Raw genomic sequence first — 21,653 nt, 5'->3', positions numbered from 1 at the left:
AATTTGTCTGCCTAATCACGTATTTAGCACGCTACTAGCATAACATGTTAAGGGGAATGAAAGCAGCCTATCTGATTGACTCAACTGGACTGCGACCACTCCCACAGCGGCGCACACCTCCCTTTGGTCGATCCAGTTATTAGCCTCTGCTCGGTGCAAATGATTAGCAGCGCTCAAGTGGGGGGGGGGTACTTGAAACGGCTTAAAGTCTCCAGAGGCGGACGATGTCAGGATATCAATCTGCGAACACTTTTGTAATCATTCCCCACGGTTGTTTCCGTCAGAAAAAGTAATTAATTCAAATGAATTCAATCACGAAAAGGAAAGCCAACTATGATGAAAATCATGACACCTCTCCCCGCCCCTCCCACTCCTCAAACACATGACTTCAGGTGATGTTGTTGAAGCGAATTCTTGGAAAAGCTCCACGTGTGCTCTTCCCGGACACCGAGCGGGCGTCACATTGTGGACTGACCGCTCGGCTGTGACTCACTCCTTCCGATAACGAGAAGGGCGAAACGACGGCGAGCGGAAGAGCCTCACTTTCCCACCCTCGTGAGCGAAATGTGTTCGAGACAATCTGATTCCGGGATGATGCGCAAAAAAAAAAAAAAAAGGGGGGGAAACCTGCAGCGCAACACGGGTTGAATTATTCATCGGCGAGACAGAAAGGAGCAGGCAAGGTGAGAGGAAAGGATGGAGGATGCGAGAAGGGAGGGAGGGATGGCGCAGGAGTCTGAGCTGCCTGTTCCCGACGGTCACGTTCGCGCTGTCTGAAACCCGAAAGACGCGACACACAAAACACATCGAGAGTCTGGATGAAGGGCGGGAAGATCACACGCGAAGACAGACAAACGTGGGAGGTGGTTTACAAAAAAAAAAGATGGCAGCAGACATGGCGAGGTCAAATAAGGAGAAGTCAAAGAAGCACTTAAGAAGCAACACTTTCCAGACAGAGCTTTTTTTATTGCCTCATTTTAATACGAGAGGCTTTGTGTCTGGCACATGCAGAACAAAATGTACACATAAGATCCAGAGCGAGAGAGAGAGAGAGATCATTTGAGGAGACGGAAGCTGGAAAAAAAAAAAGTCGAGAGTGGATATATGTGCACGCAGCTGGGCGGAGGAGGAAGAAGATAGACAGCACTGCTGCAGTGGCAAAGACATGTCCCTCGTGCAAAGCACGCACACACCAAAATCGACGTGGCACATCGAGAGTCGCGGCAGACGCACCTGCACGCGCACACACTGTCACGCTTCGCCGCTAGATTTCACACTACTGATATTTATCACTTGGAGAGACGCGAATAAATGCATATATTAGGTCACATGATTCAATCAATTTAGCAGAGCATAGCGGCTAACAAAGAAAAAAACTGATATTTGTCACGCAAATAGACGTATATGACTTTAGCGTAGCGTGGCAGCGACAAAGGTTAGCAAAACATGCTAACATTAGCATAGATGTAATCCCAAAGCGGTCTAATCAAATGTTACAATTTAGCCTGCAAATGTAGGTGACTCTGATAAGGTTTTAACCTTTGACCCTGACAGACTCAAAATCAACAAGCGAGCCGGTGACACGAGAGCTAACGTCGCCCCGTTAGCTCAGTGGCACGATCTGAGTTTTATGTCCATATAAGGGCGTCTTAATCCCACCCCCCCCGTCTAAAAAATCCAAGTCCCGTCAGTTAAGACCATGATCCATCCATACGGGCTGGCGCTAAGCTCAGCACGATGCTAGCCGTAGCGTAGCGTGACTGAGGCGCATTACGCCGGTCGGCCCCCGTCGAGCGCGAGGCAACTTGCGTGTCCGGCCCGGGTGTGCGTTTGGATGTAAGTGTAATTACATGCGCTTGGCTCGCAAAAAAAAAGCTGTGGACATGCGGCGGGTGGGAATGGTCGCATGATCGCGTGCACATTTTTTGGCGCATCCATCTGTGTGCCTTCGACCGCTAGTCAGGCAGCCAGATGAGCGGCCATCGCTGCTCTTCCTCCTGCCGAGGCTGTGAAACCCGGAGATAACCGATACCACGTATGAAAATAGAAATGTGTGAGAAATTTATGCTCGATGTGTGGCTTGATGTAAAAAAAAAAAAAATATTTTAGCGCCTCCCTGTGGAAAATTGCGATACTGATTAACTCATTCACTGCCAGCCCAGGATTTTGTCGTCTATAGCCGTCAATGGCAGGGAAGGGGTGTCGATTGAGCGTGTGAAAAATTTCACGTCGGGTTTTTGTGGGGCTTAAACGGAAAAATCGACGCATTAAGGACTTTTTGGGTCGAGCGTTTTAATCAGGACGGTGAGAACTGTCAGACTTCTTTCAAGTCCGTTAGATCTGTACAACGTCGGGCTTCAGATAAAAGACTCCCTCTAGTGCCTTAACACGGTCAATTCAAAGGATTTTTTGGGTGGATTAAAATCGACTGCATGCGAAATTCCAAGTCTAACCTCGCCGAAGACATTGCCGCCATTTTTCTCCGAGCAACACAGAGAGAGGTGAGAGGTCACGGAAGGGTGTTTTTGTTTGTGCGGCCCATCTGCCTAATCCACTGTGACATTTAAAACTTGCAGAGAGGGGAGGGGGGGGGGGTCGAGACGGAGGAAGCGTTCCATAAATGTATCGATTCCGTGAATGGCAAAGTGTAAACACACAGGCGCCGTTGCATGATGCATGAGAGGATCATGTGTGTGTGTTTACATGGATGAAACTAACCTGGCGGGCGACGGGACGGATGTGATATTTCGGTTTGCGCAGATTTGAGATTTTTGATGGACGATTAGCGCAGAGCTAGCTTCTCGACACGCCGCGATCAATCAAGTCTTCCCGGAAGGGAGGGAATGTGCTGGCGTTTGTGCTTCTGTCAATCAGCTAGCTTGATGGCCGTCCGTCCGTCCGTTCGGCACAGCAATTACAAAGCCGTTCGAGTCGTGTGTCAAAAGCGACGGTGCCTTTAAAATTGACCCGTGAGCACTCCCCCCCCCCAACTGGAGGTTTGCCCGCCTGCCATCGGAGCGCTCCAACCGGCGCCAAGTTCCACACTCGCCTCGCATGACTGCCAGCCTACGCCATCCCCCCCCCCCCAACCCCCCACCCACCTCCCCCCGCCGGTTTCTGCTTATTTAAAAATCCTTTTCAGCAATTGTACTTGGCACTTTGTGTGCTGAGTGAGACGTGCGCAGCCTGAAAAAAAGAAAACGCTCCACTCTGTTATTTCGTGGGTGTCAAAAAAAACAAATTTGACGTGTCTTTGAAAAAGAAGATGAAGACCTGTCGTTGATGTATTTCTTAAATTGGAGTTTTGAGAAAGATGGTATTGAGGTCAACGTTCTCTTGAAAAAAAAAATCCATTAAATATTAATATTAAAATGATTAATATATATAAATAAATATTTGACTGAATAATTATCTTAAATAAATAAATTTTCCTAAATTATGGCAAAAGAAAAATCCCAAATTATACGCATTCAACTAACGAGACATTGAGAATTTGACGTGGGAGGATGGTTGCCACGGGGCAAGGTCATGCCAAGCATCACAAAACAGCACGGGCGAGAAAAATTAAGCTGGAATAAAAAATATATATATCACCAAAGTCCAGTAAAAGCAACATTCCAGCCAAGAATATGACATCAATACGAAAAAGAAGGGCAAACGCTGCATTCTGGTGTCATATTGTTCCAAAAAAAAAATGGGAAACTTTCCACCAGCAGGAGTCAAACCACTGGAATGTGAGGGTTGGCTCCCCTGCCTCATTTTTTTCCTCCATAACAACAATAAACGATCACATTTACAATTTCCATCCTCTGACAGCGAAAAAACATGGCCGCCTCGGTCTTGCCTTCTCCTCCAGCTCATGTTTTGCTCTCTCCGCCTACTCGGAGGTAAATATTTCTTTAAGCCCCGTCACATCAGTCGGTTTCCCAGGACAAGCACCTGCTTTCCCTCCCGATTTATTTGTTATGAATTCCACCATTATGGACGTCTCATCTTCGCTATTTGTCTCCGGCTTGCAGTCAGCAGCTGACGCGCCACGGGATGTGTGTGTGTGTGTGTGTGTGTGCGAGAAAATGAAGAAATGTGAGCATGTAGATGCGCATGAGGCGAATCAGGTGACAGGGCGCCGTCAGACCAAAACAATAACACAGCAGCTTTGCACGTGTGCACACACACAGCTGTCAAAAGTCACCCTCCCCCCCCGCCCTTTTGACCTTTCTGATCACATGCCCCCCCAAAAAAAAAACTTTTTCTACAACAATAGTTTGTATTTCCCTTTATTTGATCGGGCCCATACTGCTGGAGAGAGCTCGAGAATTGCCCCCGCCGCTAATCGGATTAGGAAGGACAAATCAGTACCGGGGAGGCCCGGATTGACTGAAGCCTACAGATGGCTCCTTTTGTTTCAGCGGGGAAAGGTACGAGGCCAAGTATAAAATGGACGAAAAAAAAAAAAAAAAAAAAGCTTTGATTTGACTTTTAGCTCTTAAAAAAAAAAAAATCAGTCTGCTGCAAAACAGATGTAGTCACCGTGACCTGGAGAAACCTTTTTAAGAGCTTCTCATCCATTTTTATCTAGTTAAATCCACTCCCAATGAAACTTAGCGAGGGGAGGGGGGGGGGCTGATGAGACGGTTGGGGTCATTTGCATTTGTCCCGGCGTGACCCGAGGGTAGAAAAAAAAAAGTCGTGAGGCGGAAGAAAACGGAAGGCTTAAAAAGAGAAGAAGATCGTTTTTCCATTGTTTAAAAAAGATCGTCATTTTTATGACGGGCGATTTTTGAGGCAGCGTTTAGATTGGCGCAGATATGTGTCACGCCGTGCCCTAAATAATAAGAAGCCGAGCGCCGCTTGGATTTGTATAGTAATGCTTTTGGCTCCCGGCCAAGGTAGGCCCTGCTGTTGACACACACACACACACACACACACACACACACACACACACACACACACACACACGCACACACACGCATCCCACAGCTTTAGACTGCGGAAAATAGGGATGCCCTTTACTCATTTGGATGGAAAAAGAAATACGATTCAATTAGCAGCTCAGCCCAAACTCACCATTGTAAACAGTGTGTGCGCACGCCGGTGTGTGTGTTTGTGTACGCGTGTGCTCGGAGCGCTCGTGAATAGGCCCATAGAGCCGCTAACCACAGGTCGGCCATTACACCTAGTTACAGTCACCGCCGGATCGACAAGGAGACAGACAGTCTGCGACACTGACAGAACGCCACTGTGCGGGAGTTCCGAGTGCGCGCCGGCGATTAGCAACGGGGTCCCCCCCCCCGAAAAAACGTCTTCCCGGTCGCCCTTCTCAATGGCGTATTCTTAATCTAGAAGAGACGACGAGCGAACGTGATTGATTCGGACGCGGTCGTTACACTTTTTTATGCTCGCCGTATTTCACGATTTACGTTTCGATGCGGGATTACGTGCGCGGTGGGACCGTCGCAGTATGAATACTTTTGTCCAGAACACAAAATTCCGAGAGAACAATCGGAGTCGCTAAATCGAATAATGGGGGTGGTTAACGCCTCGGATTAATCAAAGCACCCTCCTGAGTGTTTATGAGGGAAATATGGCGGCGCATGAATGCTTCTTTGTGATCGTCCCGCCCTCATTTGGCCAATATTGCTTCTCTGTCTATTGCTGTGTCTTTGGCCTTAAAAGGGAAGCCTATGCTCGATGTTGCCTGTTTGTGAACCCCGTTGGAACAGCTGAGCATTTAGAATGGTTTGTTTATGTCTGAAAAAAGGCTTTCCACACTAGGCCACTGTGGAGGAGCCGAGACGTCGTTCTGGACTGGCGGACGGATTTCTAACTCTAATCTTGACCTTTCCGTATTTCTCCAACCCGTTCGTCTCGTCTTGATTAATTAATGGATATTGAACGATCGTCTCTGTCTAAACTAATTTGAACTTGCTGTGTAAATGCATTGATCTGAATCGGATCCCGACTGCACTGATTTAATTAAAAGCTGACGATTCTTCTTTAAAACTCCTTAATGATCGACTGTTGGGTACTTATCTGTATCAGATCCAATTTGCAATGTATACGCACTAATCCAGATTTGACTAACCATTTTGGATTAAAAAAAAAAAACTGAAAAATGTACGAAAACATTTTTTACATATTGACCCAATCATTAATTTCTCAGCCGGTTCAAATATGCTAATTCAAAATATTCAGATCACATCTTGGATATTGGAAAACTGCAAATGAATCATTCAATCAAATCCACGGCAAGTGACTTCAGTTTTTCAGCATTCCCACGCAATTTACAAAAACGATTCACTCGTATTATTCTAATCATCGGTCGCTGGAACGAGAGGGAGGAAAAAAGCAAAGGACGGGGGGGTGGAAAAGACGGCTCGGGCTCCAAGGGGGAAGATAGAAGGCTTATTATTGGTCGCCGGGAAGCCTGGAAAGTCTGCCTTCCAGGAAAAAAAAAAAACATTGGTGGAAGCGGCCTGTGGCTTTCCACGCACGTGCGCACCCGGCCGCCCACCCGCCCGCCCGTGTGGCATATTTAACAGCACGCCAACTGCGTGTGTTTTGATTGACAGGTGTCAGGATACCTTGCACCTGTCTCTAATGGAGGAGCAGAAGCGCAAGGGGGAAGAAAGATGGAGTGGTCCTCAGTGACAGACACATGTGGAGGGGGTAGGGGGAGGGTTCTGTCGTTAATTGCCCCCTACTCCATAACCCGCTGAGCAAAGGGAGGGGGGTGAAAGAGAGGAGGAGGGGTGGCGCTGTCTGCCATCTGCTCTGATTCCTGACCCCCCCTCCCTCCTGCTAGCAACCTCTCCTTCTTGCACATCCACTTCTCCCGCCATTTTCCCTCCTCCTTGTTTCTTCCAGCGTCCAAAAAAAAATCGGTGTATAATGTACGTCTGATCCAGATTTGAGTTTAATTTGCAATGTAAATGCGCCGATCTGATTCCGATCCAGTTAAAACTGAAATATTAATAATAAGGTGGCATCACGACGACCTCCCCGAAGGAGAAAGTCTGGTGACAATAACGTCCGAGTATATCTTTGCTGACAGCTTGCATGCTTCTCCCTTCCTGACCTCTCCGACCTTTCAACCCTCCGCCCCCGGGGCTCGCTGGGGCATTGTGCATCCGCAAACATTTGAGCCGAAAACGCAAGCGCAGCATTCTAAAAGGTGACCTGGGTTAGCCTTCCAATTCCACGCCGCCAGCTCCCCAAAACGGGAAGCTCCATCAATGGCGTGGCATTAATGGACCACGGGATGATGTTCCACATTGTGTACATACCTATCGCACGCACGCACATAAGCGATTATCAAGTAAAGCCCAACAAGTGGGGAGCTTATCGGCCTGGCACTCGCCCCTCCCCTCCTCTTCCGTCCCCATTGCTCTCTGCTTAGTGGGAGGGAGGGGGGGTTCACCCCCCCTTTGCAAAACACAGCTTCTGCATTACGCCCTTTACTCATTTTGCAAAGACAGAAGAAATTGAGCCATCTTGAAAGATGTCGTTCTTGGGTTTGTGCACAGGAAGGGGAGGGGGGGGGCAGCCCCACCCATGAGGTTGTGTGTAAATATTTTTCTAACAGTATTTGCAATGACTTTGGGGTATTAAAAGTGACATTTGGAATCCCTCTTGGTTATATTGTCTCTGGGCAACAATGTTTGTGCTGAGTTGGCTCGCACTTGTATTCCCACTCGTGCTTTTGCTATTGTTGTGTGGACGCCGCTCGGCTCCACCTGCCAGTGTCTCAAACACACACACACACACACAGAGGAGTGTGGGACCGTCGCAGCTGGCCGATCGGCACGTGTCCTGACCTCAGCGGCCGGAACGGCAAGGGTCACAGGTTGTGTGTGTGTGTGTAGGGGGGGGGGTTAATTATGGCCGTGTACTCACGTGGCTCTTAAAGTGACAACAAACACAAGCAGGGATGATAGGAAGGGCGCCGGCAGCGGGCCGGGCGTGTGCCGGGGTCAGCGAGGGTGAAAGGTCAACGCGGCGGACAAAAGGGCCGGCTGCTGCGGTCCTTTTTGGCTCTTCACGAGTATTATATTGCCCGGCGACTCAGGCATTTACGGACGGCGGCCATTTTTAAAAGCAGGAAAAGTTCACAGTTGATTATGTGTATGTAGAGAAAGTGAGAGATTATCTTATTTATTTTTTATTATTTTTCTGTCCTTTTTACTTTGTCCATCAGTGCGGCACTCATACTCATTCTTTGCAGATGATAAAGAATATGAACAGTTTCTTGGCAAGCCATAGTGATGCAACAACGCAAGATGCTATTTAGCATTAAGCTAGCGGCAGGGTGACGACTAATGTGGAAATGAGTAGAGGAGTATCCGTTGGATGCTTTGCTGACATTTACAGAGTCGCTTAATGAAATCGACGGCCAGTTGAGACGTCAATCCCAAAACGCCGTACCAGACAGTGGTTGCTAGGCTACGCCAGCTCACGTCGTCATTGCCGAGAGGTCAGTCATGTCAACCCCACTTGACGCAGATATTAGCCAGTCTCCATTACAAAGAGTGCCAGTAAAATCTAACAGCCGGCCACCCACCCGCCAAGTGGAAAATCCAAATACGGTAATCCTCCGACAGTACGCGTCGCAGAGCGAAAAAGGAGACAGCTGACGGATAGCGTGAAGATGGGAGTTCCACGGAAAAGGCCACGTTCGCCAGCCGGGGGAGGCGTGAGCTCATCGGCCCGTGCAACTCCGCGCCGGTTCTCCCTCCCGAAACTCGGAAACTCCTCCTGTCTCGGCCTTCTATTATCCCAAGGCGACACACAATGTCACACACTCATCCCACTGTTCTGCTTATTGATGACTCAAGCTTTCCGTTTTCTTTCCGGATACACAGTCAACGCCGAGCCGCTCCGGCACCTCTGGGCCTAATGGACTGATTTGGACTGTTTACAGCTGTGCTCCGTTTCTACAATGACTCACAAAAGGAACAAAGGGGCCTCTGTGAGTGTGTGAGGGAGCTTCTCCGCTTCTTGTCAACAGGACCTACCCGAGTGCGCTAAACTTTTTCTTCGAAAGCCCTCCCTACCTTGATTAACTTCCCCCCCGGGCCTCCGATTTCATGTCTTGAAATACACAATGTGTGGGAATGTTCACACAACTCTAAATTAGCATTAGCATTGATTCAGAGGAAAGTTATCAAGGGTAAAAAAAAACAGAAGCATTTCGCAACAGCATGTTAGCTGTGATGCTAATGTCAACACCGTGGGTGGTGTGTCATGGCTGGGTCGCCATGGCGATTATTAAAAATGTGCTGGTCCATGCTAGCACCGACGCTAACGCTAACACCTGGCTGGTCCACCACTGTTATAAACTACTACAAGTAGGCAAGGGAGTTCAAAATGTCCACATGTAAAGTCAAACTGAAATGCTATTATGCAAGGTTATATACCGCTCTCCGTAGTTTCCCTTTCACCCTTGAACCTTTCACCTAGTCCCCCTCATGTTCCTCCTGTCAGTTGCGCGTCTTTCCGTGCATACCTGAGGCTATGAGTGCCTCCTCAGTGTGTTTGACATCAAATTTCCACTCGGCGCGCTTCTAAAAGGCCTGTTTGTTTAACGCAAAGCCCGGACGCGAGCCCAGCTCACCGATGAACTCGCCCGGGGAACAACACCCTGTCGGAATGTCTGGAATTCTCCACAACGAGGATTAGCTCATCCCTGTCTGTTGTCTCTGGCTTGTGTGTTTGTCATTCTTTCCCCCCGCGTGGGGCTTACATGGACCAACTGATGGACTGGCACACAAAAGGCCAACCTGAAGGCCTGAGATGCCGGAGCGGCACACAACCATCACTCTTACGTTACAAAAAAACAACCTCTGGACACCGTTACCTGGCTTTTTTTTATTTATTTTTTGGCTGAGTGGGTCATTATTTGGATCTGAGGAGTAATTTTCAGCCATTAGCAACATCAGAGACGAGATCGTGCCGCATGTTCCAAAATAAAAGAATAAGGAGTCTCTTTATATACGTCGACACAAAGCACAATAGAGACTATTTACACAGATGTCCGGATATTATTGGACTAAAAGATGCACCCTTTGAAGGCCCAAAATCAAGCTGTCCATCACTAGAAGTACAAATATCCACTTTGATATAACCAATATGCAAATAGAGAAAACATGACGTTTGATAATAAATAATAGGAATAAAAAAACTGCTTTCATCACTGTAATTGTTCCACTAGGTCACCCATGTTGGCGCAAGTTAGAGCAATAGTTGGTCAACATTGCCTCCTTGTGGACAATATTATATAGCAACAACAGTAAAAGATTATCTTAAACGAATAAAAAGGAAATTGGTAAACTCAATTAAGAGATTACACATATCGGTCCACACATAGAATAATTTTAATGATTAATATTGTTCATTTTTGCTTTGTCACCTTGAACAGGAACAAGATATCTTCAAGAGGACTATGACCATCATGTGATGGAGTTGTGAGCGAGCATGGAAATCCCACTTGACAAAATAACACTGGTAATTCCCCTTTAATGCAAACTGACAGGAACTATAAGTGGCATTTAATAAGGAAGTGTCACATACTGTTTTAAGGAAACTCTTGACATTTATTACAGGTTACAAAAGACCTACCTTGTTTCTGTTGTTTCAGAGAGCAGCAGGAACGTCAACGTTTCTAAGTGATCCCGAGTGTGCGGTCCGCATATTCTCTCATTTGAAGTAGAGTTGTATTCTGAGTATTTATTTGATATAAAAAGTCTACACACCCCTGTTCTGAGGCAATTCACAAGGAGGCAGGTGGGTCCCGACTCCTATTTCCCGAGTTATAAGAGGGTGTGCACACTTATGCTACTCCATCACTGTTGGTTATTTTTTACTTTTTTTAATTGACTCGTGTATGCTGATTTATCTTTGTTACTTTTTATATAACAAAAACATGGCATGACTGACGTGCAGACTTTGAACGGGAAGATCCAAGTCATGACGTAAACATATCAACGAGCGGAGTGACACGTGCACACGTTGAGGAACAAGCGAGAGTTCGAAACAGATTGACGGGAACTCTGACGTAAAAAACAAAGAGTTCATAGAGAGTGTTTACTTACACGTACGCTGACTCACTGGCTTGTTTGGATCCATGGAAGAAAGCAAATAGTTTGACCTTTTTCTTGTCTTTTATTCATTTTCATATAGAGTCAATAAGAAGTGTAGAATCTGCCAAAAAAAAAAAAAATTGATTTAGTGACAGGAAAAAGGTGATTGGCGGGGGGGTGACTTACTTGTTGTGTTTTCCAACGCACTTCATCTTTGTTTCCTTTCTCCTTCGATCAACTAAGAAGAGAAAATATACTCAGCGGTCTGCTCATCAAGCCTGCCATGGCGGTTTGAACTTTACCTGCGATCGTCAAAAGAAACGCCAAGGCCACCACGCTGATCGTGGCGAGGCCAAGACCAAGTGAGATGACGTCCCAGCCGGCTTGTGTTCCGGGAGTTGACCCCTGACCTGTGAAGAAAAGAAGACAATCGCACAAATGGCCATCACGGAGGGGCAAAAAATAAACTTACTGACTTGCTGGGTGGGGCAGTGAAGGATGGTGGCGGCGTAATTCACATCGGTCCTCCTCACCTGTGCCAACACAAAACATAAGTCGACTCTTCTCTTGAGCAACCGAGTATTTATTCGAGCAACTCACAAGAACACACACGTCTGTCAGGATCAAGTTGACGGATGAGCGCTCCCCCTGATGAAGACAAATACGGTCGCCACGGTTACTAGCGGGCGTGACGGAGCGAGGCGCACTTGGCAACCTACCACTTGCACGGTCACGCCGGTCCCAGTTGCGTGACACACGGTCGGGTCTTGAGAGGGCCTACACGCGTCGATGGAGAAAGTGGCGTTGATGCGTGATGTCAGCGTTGACCCTTGTTGCGTCAAGGTCACGTCCCACACTGCAAATAAAAAGTCACTTTGTTTTTTTTAACCGCATTAAAGTTCCTCTACTTAATTCCTTTGCATTGAAATGCCACAAGGTGACCTCAAAGAACTACATGAAGGTCAACAACTCACTTCCATATAGTTTCTAGCCCACAAAATGGCGCCAAAGCAACAAAATCGTATATAAGTCACCAAACAGTATTGTGCATATTTTAATATTAGAACATTCAATAATTGTTTCAAACATTTAAATAATACATTATTAGTATAAATAACATACAGAAAAGTTTGTATAAAAATTAAAAAGTACGTGTAACGTGTTAAGAAGAAGTACTGGGCAGGCTAACGAGTTAGCGGAAAGATGCTAATTCGCGATCATGCTAACACGCGAAAACGGACCTCTAAAGGAATGGAAACGAACATTTGGAGTAATAATACATTTTCCTGTAGATTAGACACATGTTATTGTTCATTTTTCTTGTTAGGAGACCCACTTACATTGTCAATAACTGCTGTATCAATGTAACAGACATGATGTATGTACGCGAAGGTGAAACAGGAAGTAGCATGGCCTGAAAACGCCCTTCAAAATAAAGCATCGTACCCCAACTCAAAGCACTTTGAAAATTGTTGGCAACAAAAAATCTAGTTTATTATAATGTGTACTTGCTTGAAGGGCATTTTTACAAACACCTACTAAATATAAAGAATTTTAAATATATATTTTTTAAAATAGTACCTTGGAGTCTCTCGACAAAAGGACACCTGATCCAAGACTGGTTGCCTGCCGTGAACTAAAAAATAAAATATATATACATTAAAAACCTTGTTATTTTTTTCATATTTCATATTTTTTTCTGTATTTATACTTATTGTACTTGTTTATTTACTCATTTAGATGTATTTAAGAATGCCCCTATTATATTTTAGGTCAAAATGTCAAAAGAGTTGTTACCTTCATACACAGTTGAGGGTGAGGGTCCACTTTTGCAAATGTTATCTGAAAAGCAACAATATTTATATTGCGTGTGAGCCAAACAACATTCCATGCAAAAAAAAAAAAAAAAAAAAAAAAGGACTCCAGCAGCTTCATGCGTCATAGCCCTGGCATTTTTTTTCCCTTGAGCCACGAATGATTTACGTAGAAATTCCACCTTAAGAATGTTTACAACTTAAATGCCAGCGGACATGCTTGGGTTAAACACCCACGTCAAAAATTACGTCAGCGGGATTTCACAATTGCGCCACTTAATAACATCTTCGAAATGAAAGATAGAATGATAGATTCACTTGTTTTTCCATTGATCGAAACTGAGTCATGCTAACCACATCATGACTCAGCTCAATGGTAATGAACAAGCTCTGAGTCATCATCAATTACCAATGAATGAATGACGAGGCGTTGACGACTCAGCATTTTTTTTTTTCTTTACCATTTCTCGGCTGATATCGCGCCAGACGCTCTCCTGATCAGAACAGCCGTCTTTCTCCCGCCTCTGGCACAGCGTCACCCGAGCCGAAAGCGGACAGGCAGGTTCCCACGACAGCGCCTCCTCCAGCGGGTCGAAACGAATCCCGTGCCACATCTCCTCCAAGTCTACTAGGACCCACGGAGAAAATTAGTAACCAATTACAAAATAAAAATCAAGCAACTGAAGACTCACCGTCTTTGAAAGGGCAGACCTGAACTCTGGGGGCGTCCATCACGGCCGGCCAACCCTGCGGATAATCGGAAACATATAATCGGCGTTCAACCACACACGTGGAAACTCCGCCGGAGGATTGACCTCAATGCACAGGCACGGCAACGGTCTGGAGAAAGACAGAACCACGCTCTTGTCGGGCTCTTCTTTCTTGATCTGGGAGACAGATACGATTAAGTTGGAGTTCAAATTCCGATTCTTGTCCGAGGTCTTACCATAGCGTTGGCGCCGATGCCGACGCAGATGAAATCCTTCCGGCACAGTCTCACGTGGTAGTCGTGACCCTGCAGGGCCTCGCTGACCCCGACGCGTACTTCCTTTCGATCCAGGTTGACATCGTGCCAGAGCCGACCAGCTGATGGATAGCTAGTTAGTCTCAGGTGGGGGGGGTGACATTTTGAGGGGTACTCACTGGTGCATTCTGGGATGTTTCTTCTCAGGTCTTTCCATGAGCAGTCTGGAGTCAGAAAAAAAATAATGAAACAGGTTTCACAGATAAGACATGAAATTCTGAGTACCTGGAGCCACGTAAGTCCCACTCTGGGTTATCCCACAGTAGCTCGGCAACGTGGTGACGCTGACTCTCACTTTCTGCCGCGGAGAAACGTCAATGCAGTCGTTCTCCACCTCCACCTAGCAAGATAAGTCGGATTATTTTAACAAATGGTAACAGTGCCGAGGTTCAGGGTCATGGTACCTCCATCCCAGCCATTTTCCGCCTGGATGCTTTTGAGATGCTGATGCTTTGGCACTTTTGCGGCGTTCCTGGCGTTTCGGAGCAAATGGAAAAGCCCTGGATGGACTCTGGAGGTTGAAAACATACCAGCACAATTGATACCAAGTACCGATACCGCTAGGATTTTATTTATTGGGACGTACTGGCAAGGTGGGCAGTTGTTTTGATCCGAAGGCGCAAGGAACATTTCTGGTTCGCCTCGCACATCATGACAGTGGAAAAGCTGAGGTTGCGGAAAACAGCGGTCACGTCAAGTCCGTCAATAGGCTTCCGGCAAGGAGGAGGAACAAAATCTGTAAAAAAAACAAAACCAAAACAGGTGACTTCCTCCATCATCACATGTCGTTCCTGTTTAACCGGACAGGAGACCACTTCGGATTGTGTCGGCACTCACCAGCTGGCTTGGACTTGCATTGAAGGCCCTGTTAGGAGAAAAGTCACAAATAAAATTGAAATACTATTTTAAAAATAATTATAAAAAATAAATACCAAATAAATAAATAAATGAATACATACATAAATAAATAAATACATAAAACCATACATAAATAAATCAAAGGACTCCTCCATAATAAAAATAATAATAATATAGTGCTGAATAAATTATTTCATTCAATTTAAGTTTCTATATCGTGTTACAAAAAAATATTTCAACTCCAGTTTTTGGTTACCTGTATTTTCATGATAGAAAATAAAAATAGAAAGTCAATTAAATGTTTGTTTAGTCGGTTCACTGAGGTAGCAGAAAATTCTGTCAAAATATTCAACTTTAAATGTGAGTCAGCAATTATAAATATAAACTGAAAACCCCTGGATTATTTTGGGGGGGTGTAAAACAATCAAGAAGGAAGCAGACGTACCTGAGAACACTTGGTACCACATGCCGTTATCCTTTCCACGTCCAGGTTTGGTCCAGCACCTCCAAACCCAAAATGGCACATCAGTAAAGCAGCCCACAGGATCATCTTTGGACTTGTTCAGTCCCGACTCCCACTCTTATTTAAGTGATGTGCTTGTGATGTCAGTATCTCCCAGTGGTGGTGTGATGGCGTCAGGGAATTGGTGATAATTGGTGACATCATAGTGGGCGGAGCTTCCTCCCACATTCTAAAAACATGCAAGCTCAGCTGATTGTATTTTAAATTGCCCGGAGGTGTGAGTGTCTGTCAATGTGAGCAATGTGATTGGGTTAGGGTTAGGGTTCGGCTCCAGCACGCCCGCGACCCTCGTGAGGAGACGCCGTTCAGGCAGTGGATGGATGGATTGAAGGGGGCGGAGCTTGATGACTCTGGAAAACAAGAGTCTATTATTAGCAACAGACAGGGAAATTAGGTAATCAATGTGTATTCACAAAAAAAACAATCTAAAAAACACACACAAAAACGTTTGAATTGAGCAACAGTAAAAAAAAAAAAGCACTGGTAAAGTTTTCAGGAAACGCAATAAAAGGAAATACACAAAGTAGAAGACAAACCATGATGTAGATTACTGGAAATCACATGGGATTCATTTCTCCTCCCTGGAGATTTTTATATTCCCTTCATTCATTGCTGGAGTTTCCTTTAACTGATATCGACTGCGGATAAATAGCGTCCTCTGGCAGGATGCGAGTTGTATTGCAGGATGCCGTTCCAATTACGTCATGACAATAAATCTTTCGTCGGGCTTTTAGAAGACGTGTTTTAGTTTGTTATTAAAAAAAACAATTATGGTTCGGTTGCTGGCTATTTTTTTCTTTTGTTTTTATATTTCCATTTCCAGTATTGCGCAATATGTTATTTTTATAGGCTATTTAATAAATTTATGGCGAGTTTGACGACATAGCTTTCTTTTAAATAGTCAGTCATGCCGCACTTAGATGTCGGTTGCATCTCAATCGAGGACTGAGATGATTGATTGCATCTACGGCGAGGATTTATCCTCCTTCTGTGGAGTGCTCATCCTCTGCACGCTGCAAAAAATGCCGAGCACAACACAAGCCTTGCGCCTAACATGAGAAAACAAAAATGAAATGTCTGACTATCAAAGCAAAATAAATCCTATAAATGCTTTATTATTATTCCCATGACTATTGTTAGTATTGAACCTTTTTTTAAAATCGATTTAATCATGTGCAAATCTACTTTTGTCCCACGCTGTATTTTACAGTTGTGATGTATTTTTAATGAACTAGTCATTACACGTATACATGACGTAAATAAAAGCAGAGGGTGCATTTTTTGCAGCGTGGGTTTACGGAGGCGTCACGTGACCCGATAATTCCGCGTTCCCGACGACCGGGATGTTTTCTCCGGCTCTCCATGGAGGCGCGCCCGGCTTTGCCTACTAAGCCATCCTAGGCGTTCTTCGTCCCCGGTGCGAGCCGCCCCTTGCACGCCCCAACATCGATGCGGCATTGAACGACCGACCGCGTCATCCCATCGAGTTCTGTCGTCGAGCAGCGCGGCCGAACTGGGGGGCAATCCGGGGAAAGGGAGCCGCGGCGCCGCGCACCGGCCGCCTGACACACCGCCGCGGCGCACCAGCAACATGCTGACCCGAGTCAAGTCGGCCGTGGGCGCCTTTATGGGTGGAATCATGACCGGTGGTGGTTCCGGAGGAGGTGGCAGCCCCGGCTCGGACCTGCCTCTCAAATTCCCCTATATGAGGCCGGAGTTCCTCGGACTCTCCCCGGATGAGATTGAGTGCTCTGCAGATCACATCGCCCGGCCCATCCTCATCCTGAAGGAGACCAGGAGATTACCGTGGGCCACCGGATACGCTGAGTAAGTCCGCCCAAACGGGTCTTGGCCTTTTGGGGGGGCATCACAACAATGATCCAGATGGAGCGCATGCGCAAAGTGCGCAGACCTCTAAGCTGCACCTGTTGTGAGCGCCTATGCGTAACGTCATTTTGCGTGCATGTTGTATTAAACACGCAAAAAAAGCAACGCAATAAGGTCATGGCAGATAAGAGACACGTGATTTAGATTCCACTTTTGCAGGGGGGGGAAATATAAATAACCTAAACTATATTTGCTCAGAGCGGAAAAGTGAAAAAGAATCTATTGTGTTGTGTTCCAAGGCCTCGTCTGCTGATCCGACACGAGTCAGGCAGATGAGTTCAGAGTTGGAGCAAAACTAATAACATGCTGGATTTATAACGCTTGGAGAAGAACAGCTTTTTCAGGGAAATAAATTCGAAGGAGTCACAATGACAATTTATATCCGTGAAATCCTTTTTGTGGAATTGAAACAATGTGTTGACCTTATATAATGGTGCATATACCGTCTTGCCCATGCAGCTGTGAGTCAGTGATGCTGCCGAGCGAGCACCAAACAACCCACAGTCGCCTTCTAAAAATAGTCATGCTAATTTCTCTCACACACCCTCCAGAGATGTCTGATAAGCAAGCAGGGCACACTTTGATGTCATTTATTTTATACCGCCGCCTCCACTCTCTATTTCTTCTCGCTCTCTTGCTCATGTAAAAGTAAGACCCTAAGATACATATTAATTTAATTTAATTTAATTTGATTTATTTTATTTTGTTTTGTTTTATTTTATTTCATTTTATTTTATTTCATTTTATTTTATTTTATTTTACTTTATTTTATTTTACTTTATTTTATTTTATTTTATTTATTATATATTTATTTTATTTTATTTATTATATATTTATTTTATTTTATTTTATTTTATTTTATTTATTATATATTTATTTTATTTGATTTATTATATATTTATTTTATTTTATCCAGAGTGATTAATGCTGGAAAGAGCGCTCTGAACGAGGACCAGGCATGCTGCGAGGTGGTGGTGGTGAGGAGACGGCCCATGAGCTACTGCCCCCCCTCGACGCCCAACAAGACCCCCACGGCCAAGAGACGCAACTCCCTGCCCAACGGCGAAGGCCCGGGATTGTACTTGGAACACAAGCATGCGGAGGTACGGCCATTTTGTTCTGTGAATACATTTTGTGCAGAATTTGTAGCAGATATTTTCTTTCTTAGCATGGAGATGGAGAGACTACTTTGCCTTTCCAGGATGAGGGTCTTGTCTTCCACTACTGGGCGTTATTCGACGGCCATGCTGGTTCCGGCGCCGCCGTCGTGGCCTCCCGCCTGCTCCAGCACCACATCGCCTGCCAGCTCCAATCCGTCATGGAGATCCTGCATAACCTGGCTTCCCTGCCGCCGACCATCCTGGGCGAGGAACCCGACGGCAACCCCTACCTACAAGGCAACACTCCGGGTCCTCACCAGCGTTCCCTGACGAGGGCGGCGTCGCTTCGGGGCGCGGCCGGGGCGCCGAGCTCACCTAGCAACACGCCGCCACCGCCGCGGTTCTTCACCGAGAAGAAGATCCAGCATGAGAGCTTGGTGATCGGAGCGATGGAGAATGCCTTCAAAGAGATGGTAGGACCTCGTTTGTATTCCTCATTTTTTGGACGTAAACTGGAATCCGATCTCAGGACGCACAAATCGAGAGGGAGAAGCAAGGCTATAACATCACGGGAGGTTGCACGGCTCTCACCGTGGTCTACATGTTGGGGAAGCTCTACGTCGGCAACGCGGGCGACAGCAGGTCCGTGTGGGCGTCCTGCTTTTTTTAATCTAAGCGTTTCCATCTAACGTCTCTCCGATTCACAGGGCCATCATTATCAGGAACAATGAGATCGTTCCAATGTCGACCGAGTTCACGCCGGAATCCGAACGACAGAGGCTACAATTCCTGGTATGACTTGGTTTTGGATTTTTTTTAAAGATTGAAATGACACAGGTTTGTCCGTCATCAGGGTTTCATGCAGCCTCAACTGTTGGGAAACGAGTTCACACACTTGGAGTTCCCGCGGAGGGTCCAGCGGAAGGAGGTCGGGAAGAGGATGCTCTACCGGGACTTCACCATGAACGGATGGTCGGTGACATCATCACTCATTGGATGGCCACAATGTCACATTTTTGCTTTTGTCTTTCAAACAGGGCCTATAAGACCATTGAGGATGAAGATCTCAAATTTCCACTCATATACGGCGAAGGGAAAAAGGTCAGGTTGAATTCGGACTTCGGACTTCTGACAAAAATAAAAATACGGTCGATTTTCCAGGCTCGGGTGTTGGCGACCATTGGGGTGACGCGTGGACTTGGAGACCACGACCTTAAAGTTCACGACTCCAACATCTACATCAAGCCCTTCCTGTCCTGCCTTCCCGAAGTGAGCGCTATTGACAAGTCCAGCTTTATTCCGAAATGCACCACAACGAAACACACTGTTTTGGCTAACACAGGTGAAGGTGTACAACCTCACGCAGTACGAGCACGGCGCTGACGACGTCCTGGTGATGGGCACGGACGGCCTCTGGGACGTTTTGTCCAATCAGGAAGTTGCTGAAGCTGTTTCCACCTTCCTTGCCAACTGTGATCCAGATGACCTTCACAGGTAGGGACCAAATATATATATTTTTTGTATTATCATTTTAAATGAATAATTCAATTAATATTTTTTAAATTAATTTTTTATATATTATTTTTTAATTAATAATTCAATTAATACTTTTTTAAATGACATTTTTATATATTATTTTTTAAAATTAATAATATAATGAATACTTTTTAAAATATATTCTTTAAATTTTTATATATTATTTTTTAATTAATGATTTAATTAATACTTTTTCAAATGAAATTTTTGTTTTTTTAAATTGATAATATAATTAATTTTTTTTTTCAATTAAATTTTTATATATTTAATTAATAATTCAATTAATACTTTAAATGACATTTTTATGTATTATTTTTTTAAATTAATAACATAATGAATACTTTTTAAAATATATTCTTTAAATTTTTATATATTATTTTTTAATTAATGATTTAATTAATACTTTTTCAAATGAAATTTTTGTTTTTTAAATTAATAATATAATTAATACTTTTTTCAATTAAAATTGTATATATTTTAATTTTCTTATGATTAGGTACACGATGGCAGCACAAGATTTGGTGATGCGAGCACGCGGCGTGCTCCGGGATCGAGGCTGGAGGATCACCAACGAGCGTTTGGGCTCCGGGGACGACATCTCCGTTTTCATCATCCCGTTGATGTATGGCAATCGTCAGCCCTGAGTGCCCCCCCCCCCCCCCCACACCTCGATACAAAATCTTTTTTTGCACATGTTTCTGTTGGAGTGACCAGCCAAAAAAAAAAATTGGTGCAAACAGGAGCTCACAAAACTGGCTCACCGTTGCCTCTTGATGACTTAAGCGGCATTATAACCCAAGAGACAATCTGGACAAAAGTTTTGGGACGCTTCAGACAAGTCAGGTGTCCCTATTGAGTCTAGCTTTTTAGGTGCTCGTAAAATAATCGTAAAATAGAACCTAAGGCTTTTTTTCGGCCAAAATGTAGCTTTTGAGAATCTACAGATGCTTCCTGGCATCACTTGCATGGATCCAAATTGAAAAAAAAAATCATTCCATTAAAAATTAACGGCGGTTTTAAGCATCACGGTTGGTTGGACATTAAACGACTTAATTGCACTTTAATTCGACTGACGTCACTTCAAAAAAATCAAAAAGATGGGCTCTGTTTTCGTGCATGCCTCGACTGAATTTGTATTCTTGTAACTTGTCGTACGGCTAAATTAAGTGTCATTTAGTTTTAGTTGTGCTGACGGCGTTCATTTTGAAAGATTCTTAAAGGAGAAATGGCGGCATGATGCTGGAAATGATGTGCAGAGGGAAGAATGTGGAATTTTTTGGGTGTCATTTTTTTTTTCCTCATGTACATTCCACGAGAAATGTAGAATTCTTATTATGCATTTTGTGGTCATCAAAAAAAGTTTTGGATCCTTCGACGTGATTGAATGTTCATCCTCGCTCGACTTGTCATTCAGCCTTCATTTCTGTCCATTAGATGAATGTACATTTTTTTTTCTCGCCCTATTGTGCCACCCAACTTCTGCACATCAACTCAGGTTCAACGTTGGGTCGATAGAGAGCGTGTCCATCCGATATTGGCGTCTTCATGTCACCGCAGATGTAAATTGGGTTTGCTGTACTTGTAAAATGAAATAGCTGTGCTTATTTTATTTTCTTCGGGATTCTACTTCTTAGCAAAAAACAGCCACGGGTGGGAATTAAAGTGGCCTCGTGACTTTCCTGCTTTGTGAATGTCGACTGTACCTTTTGTATAAGGTTCCTCCAGAAGTCCAAAAACATTTTAATGTTTACTTAATCGTGCAACACTGTTGCAGAAGGTGGGCTGAATAAATAATTATTAAATGTGTCTGATTTATATTTTCTTTTACCAAAT

General features: G+C 44.8%; 3 protein-coding genes and 1 long non-coding RNA gene across 7 annotated transcripts in view; 2 read left to right on the top strand and 2 right to left on the bottom strand.

Moving 5' to 3' along the window:
• Nucleotides 1–10,773, top strand: part of LOC148379232 (uncharacterized) — a 34,883-nt gene extending 24,110 nt beyond the window's left edge. Inside the window, exons 2-3 of the long non-coding RNA XR_015855452.1 lie at nucleotides 10,418–10,503; nucleotides 10,637–10,773. This is a non-coding gene — a long non-coding RNA (uncharacterized LOC148379232). The remainder of the gene's footprint in view (nucleotides 1–10,417; nucleotides 10,504–10,636) is intronic.
• The window catches only part of pim3 (Pim-3 proto-oncogene, serine/threonine kinase), a 50,801-nt gene extending 39,617 nt beyond the window's left edge, over nucleotides 1–11,184 (bottom strand). The window contains exon 1 of the mRNA XM_088367413.1: nucleotides 11,091–11,184. Coding sequence (XP_088223539.1) covers nucleotides 11,091–11,124 — 34 coding nt within the window. The 5' untranslated portion in view covers nucleotides 11,125–11,184. The remainder of the gene's footprint in view (nucleotides 1–11,090) is intronic.
• On the bottom strand, nucleotides 11,141–17,124 carry il17rel (interleukin 17 receptor E-like). 2 transcript variants are annotated; one of them, XR_015855448.1, is made up of 19 exons: nucleotides 16,897–17,118; nucleotides 15,220–15,647; nucleotides 14,754–14,781; nucleotides 14,503–14,652; nucleotides 14,321–14,427; nucleotides 14,142–14,256; nucleotides 14,036–14,080; nucleotides 13,839–13,978; nucleotides 13,708–13,779; nucleotides 13,585–13,639; nucleotides 13,354–13,517; nucleotides 12,876–12,920; nucleotides 12,660–12,714; nucleotides 11,798–11,934; nucleotides 11,679–11,726; nucleotides 11,555–11,611; nucleotides 11,381–11,488; nucleotides 11,265–11,316; nucleotides 11,141–11,199 (listed from the first exon to the last, which is right to left on the bottom strand). XR_015855448.1 is itself a non-coding variant. In XM_088367395.1 (19 exons), the coding sequence occupies exons 2-19, from the start codon at nucleotides 15,322–15,324 to the stop codon at nucleotides 11,181–11,183; spliced, it is 1,506 nt and encodes a 501-aa protein (XP_088223521.1). In that variant the 5' UTR covers nucleotides 15,325–15,647; nucleotides 16,897–17,124; the 3' UTR covers nucleotides 11,141–11,180. The 2 variants fall into 2 exon arrangements, 1 of the variants encoding a protein (XP_088223521.1); XM_088367395.1 differs by having other exon boundaries at nucleotides 11,551–11,611; nucleotides 16,897–17,124.
• On the top strand, nucleotides 16,593–21,626 carry LOC148379229 (protein phosphatase 1H-like). 3 transcript variants are annotated; one of them, XM_088367394.1, is made up of 10 exons: nucleotides 16,594–17,124; nucleotides 18,101–18,287; nucleotides 18,386–18,757; nucleotides 18,814–18,926; nucleotides 18,992–19,076; nucleotides 19,138–19,256; nucleotides 19,322–19,385; nucleotides 19,446–19,553; nucleotides 19,627–19,778; nucleotides 20,317–21,626. In XM_088367394.1, exons 1-10 carry the CDS (start codon nucleotides 16,889–16,891, stop codon nucleotides 20,462–20,464), a joined length of 1,584 nt encoding a protein of 527 aa, XP_088223520.1. In that variant the 5' UTR covers nucleotides 16,594–16,888; the 3' UTR covers nucleotides 20,465–21,626. The 3 variants fall into 3 exon arrangements, with proteins under 3 accessions (XP_088223518.1, XP_088223520.1, XP_088223519.1); XM_088367393.1 differs by having other exon boundaries at nucleotides 18,353–18,757; XM_088367392.1 differs by having other exon boundaries at nucleotides 16,593–17,124; nucleotides 19,322–19,553.
• Nucleotides 21,627–21,653: the final 27 nt, after the last annotated feature.

This window comes from Syngnathus floridae, chromosome 22 (genome assembly GCF_059516105.1).
Source record: "Syngnathus floridae isolate MCC-2025c chromosome 22, RoL_Sflo_1.0, whole genome shotgun sequence".
In the NCBI taxonomy this organism is placed as follows: Eukaryota; Metazoa; Chordata; class Actinopteri; order Syngnathiformes; family Syngnathidae; genus Syngnathus; species Syngnathus floridae.
The sequence above is the reverse complement of the archived record's forward strand: the minus strand, read 5'-3'. Positions and strand labels throughout refer to the sequence as shown.

Bases quoted from the DNA above. Each gene is read 5' to 3' on its own strand.
- LOC148379229 (XM_088367392.1), top strand. From the start codon at position 16,889: ATGCTGACCCGAGTCAAGTCGGCCGTGGGCGCCTTTATGGGTGGAATC. The intron at 18,758-18,813 runs GTAGGACCTCGT...ATCCGATCTCAG, and splicing joins AGAATGCCTTCAAAGAGATG to GACGCACAAATCGAGAGGGA. The intron at 19,077-19,137 runs GTATGACTTGGT...GTCCGTCATCAG, and splicing joins GACAGAGGCTACAATTCCTG to GGTTTCATGCAGCCTCAACT.
- il17rel (XM_088367395.1), bottom strand. From the start codon at position 15,324: ATGATCCTGTGGGCTGCTTTACTGATGTGCCATTTTGGGTTTGGAGGT. The intron at 14,257-14,320 runs GTACCATGACCC...TTATCTTGCTAG, and splicing joins GGAAAATGGCTGGGATGGAG to GTGGAGGTGGAGAACGACTG. The intron at 11,727-11,797 runs GTAGGTTGCCAA...TGTCTTCATCAG, and splicing joins CCGGCGTGACCGTGCAAGTG to GGGGAGCGCTCATCCGTCAA.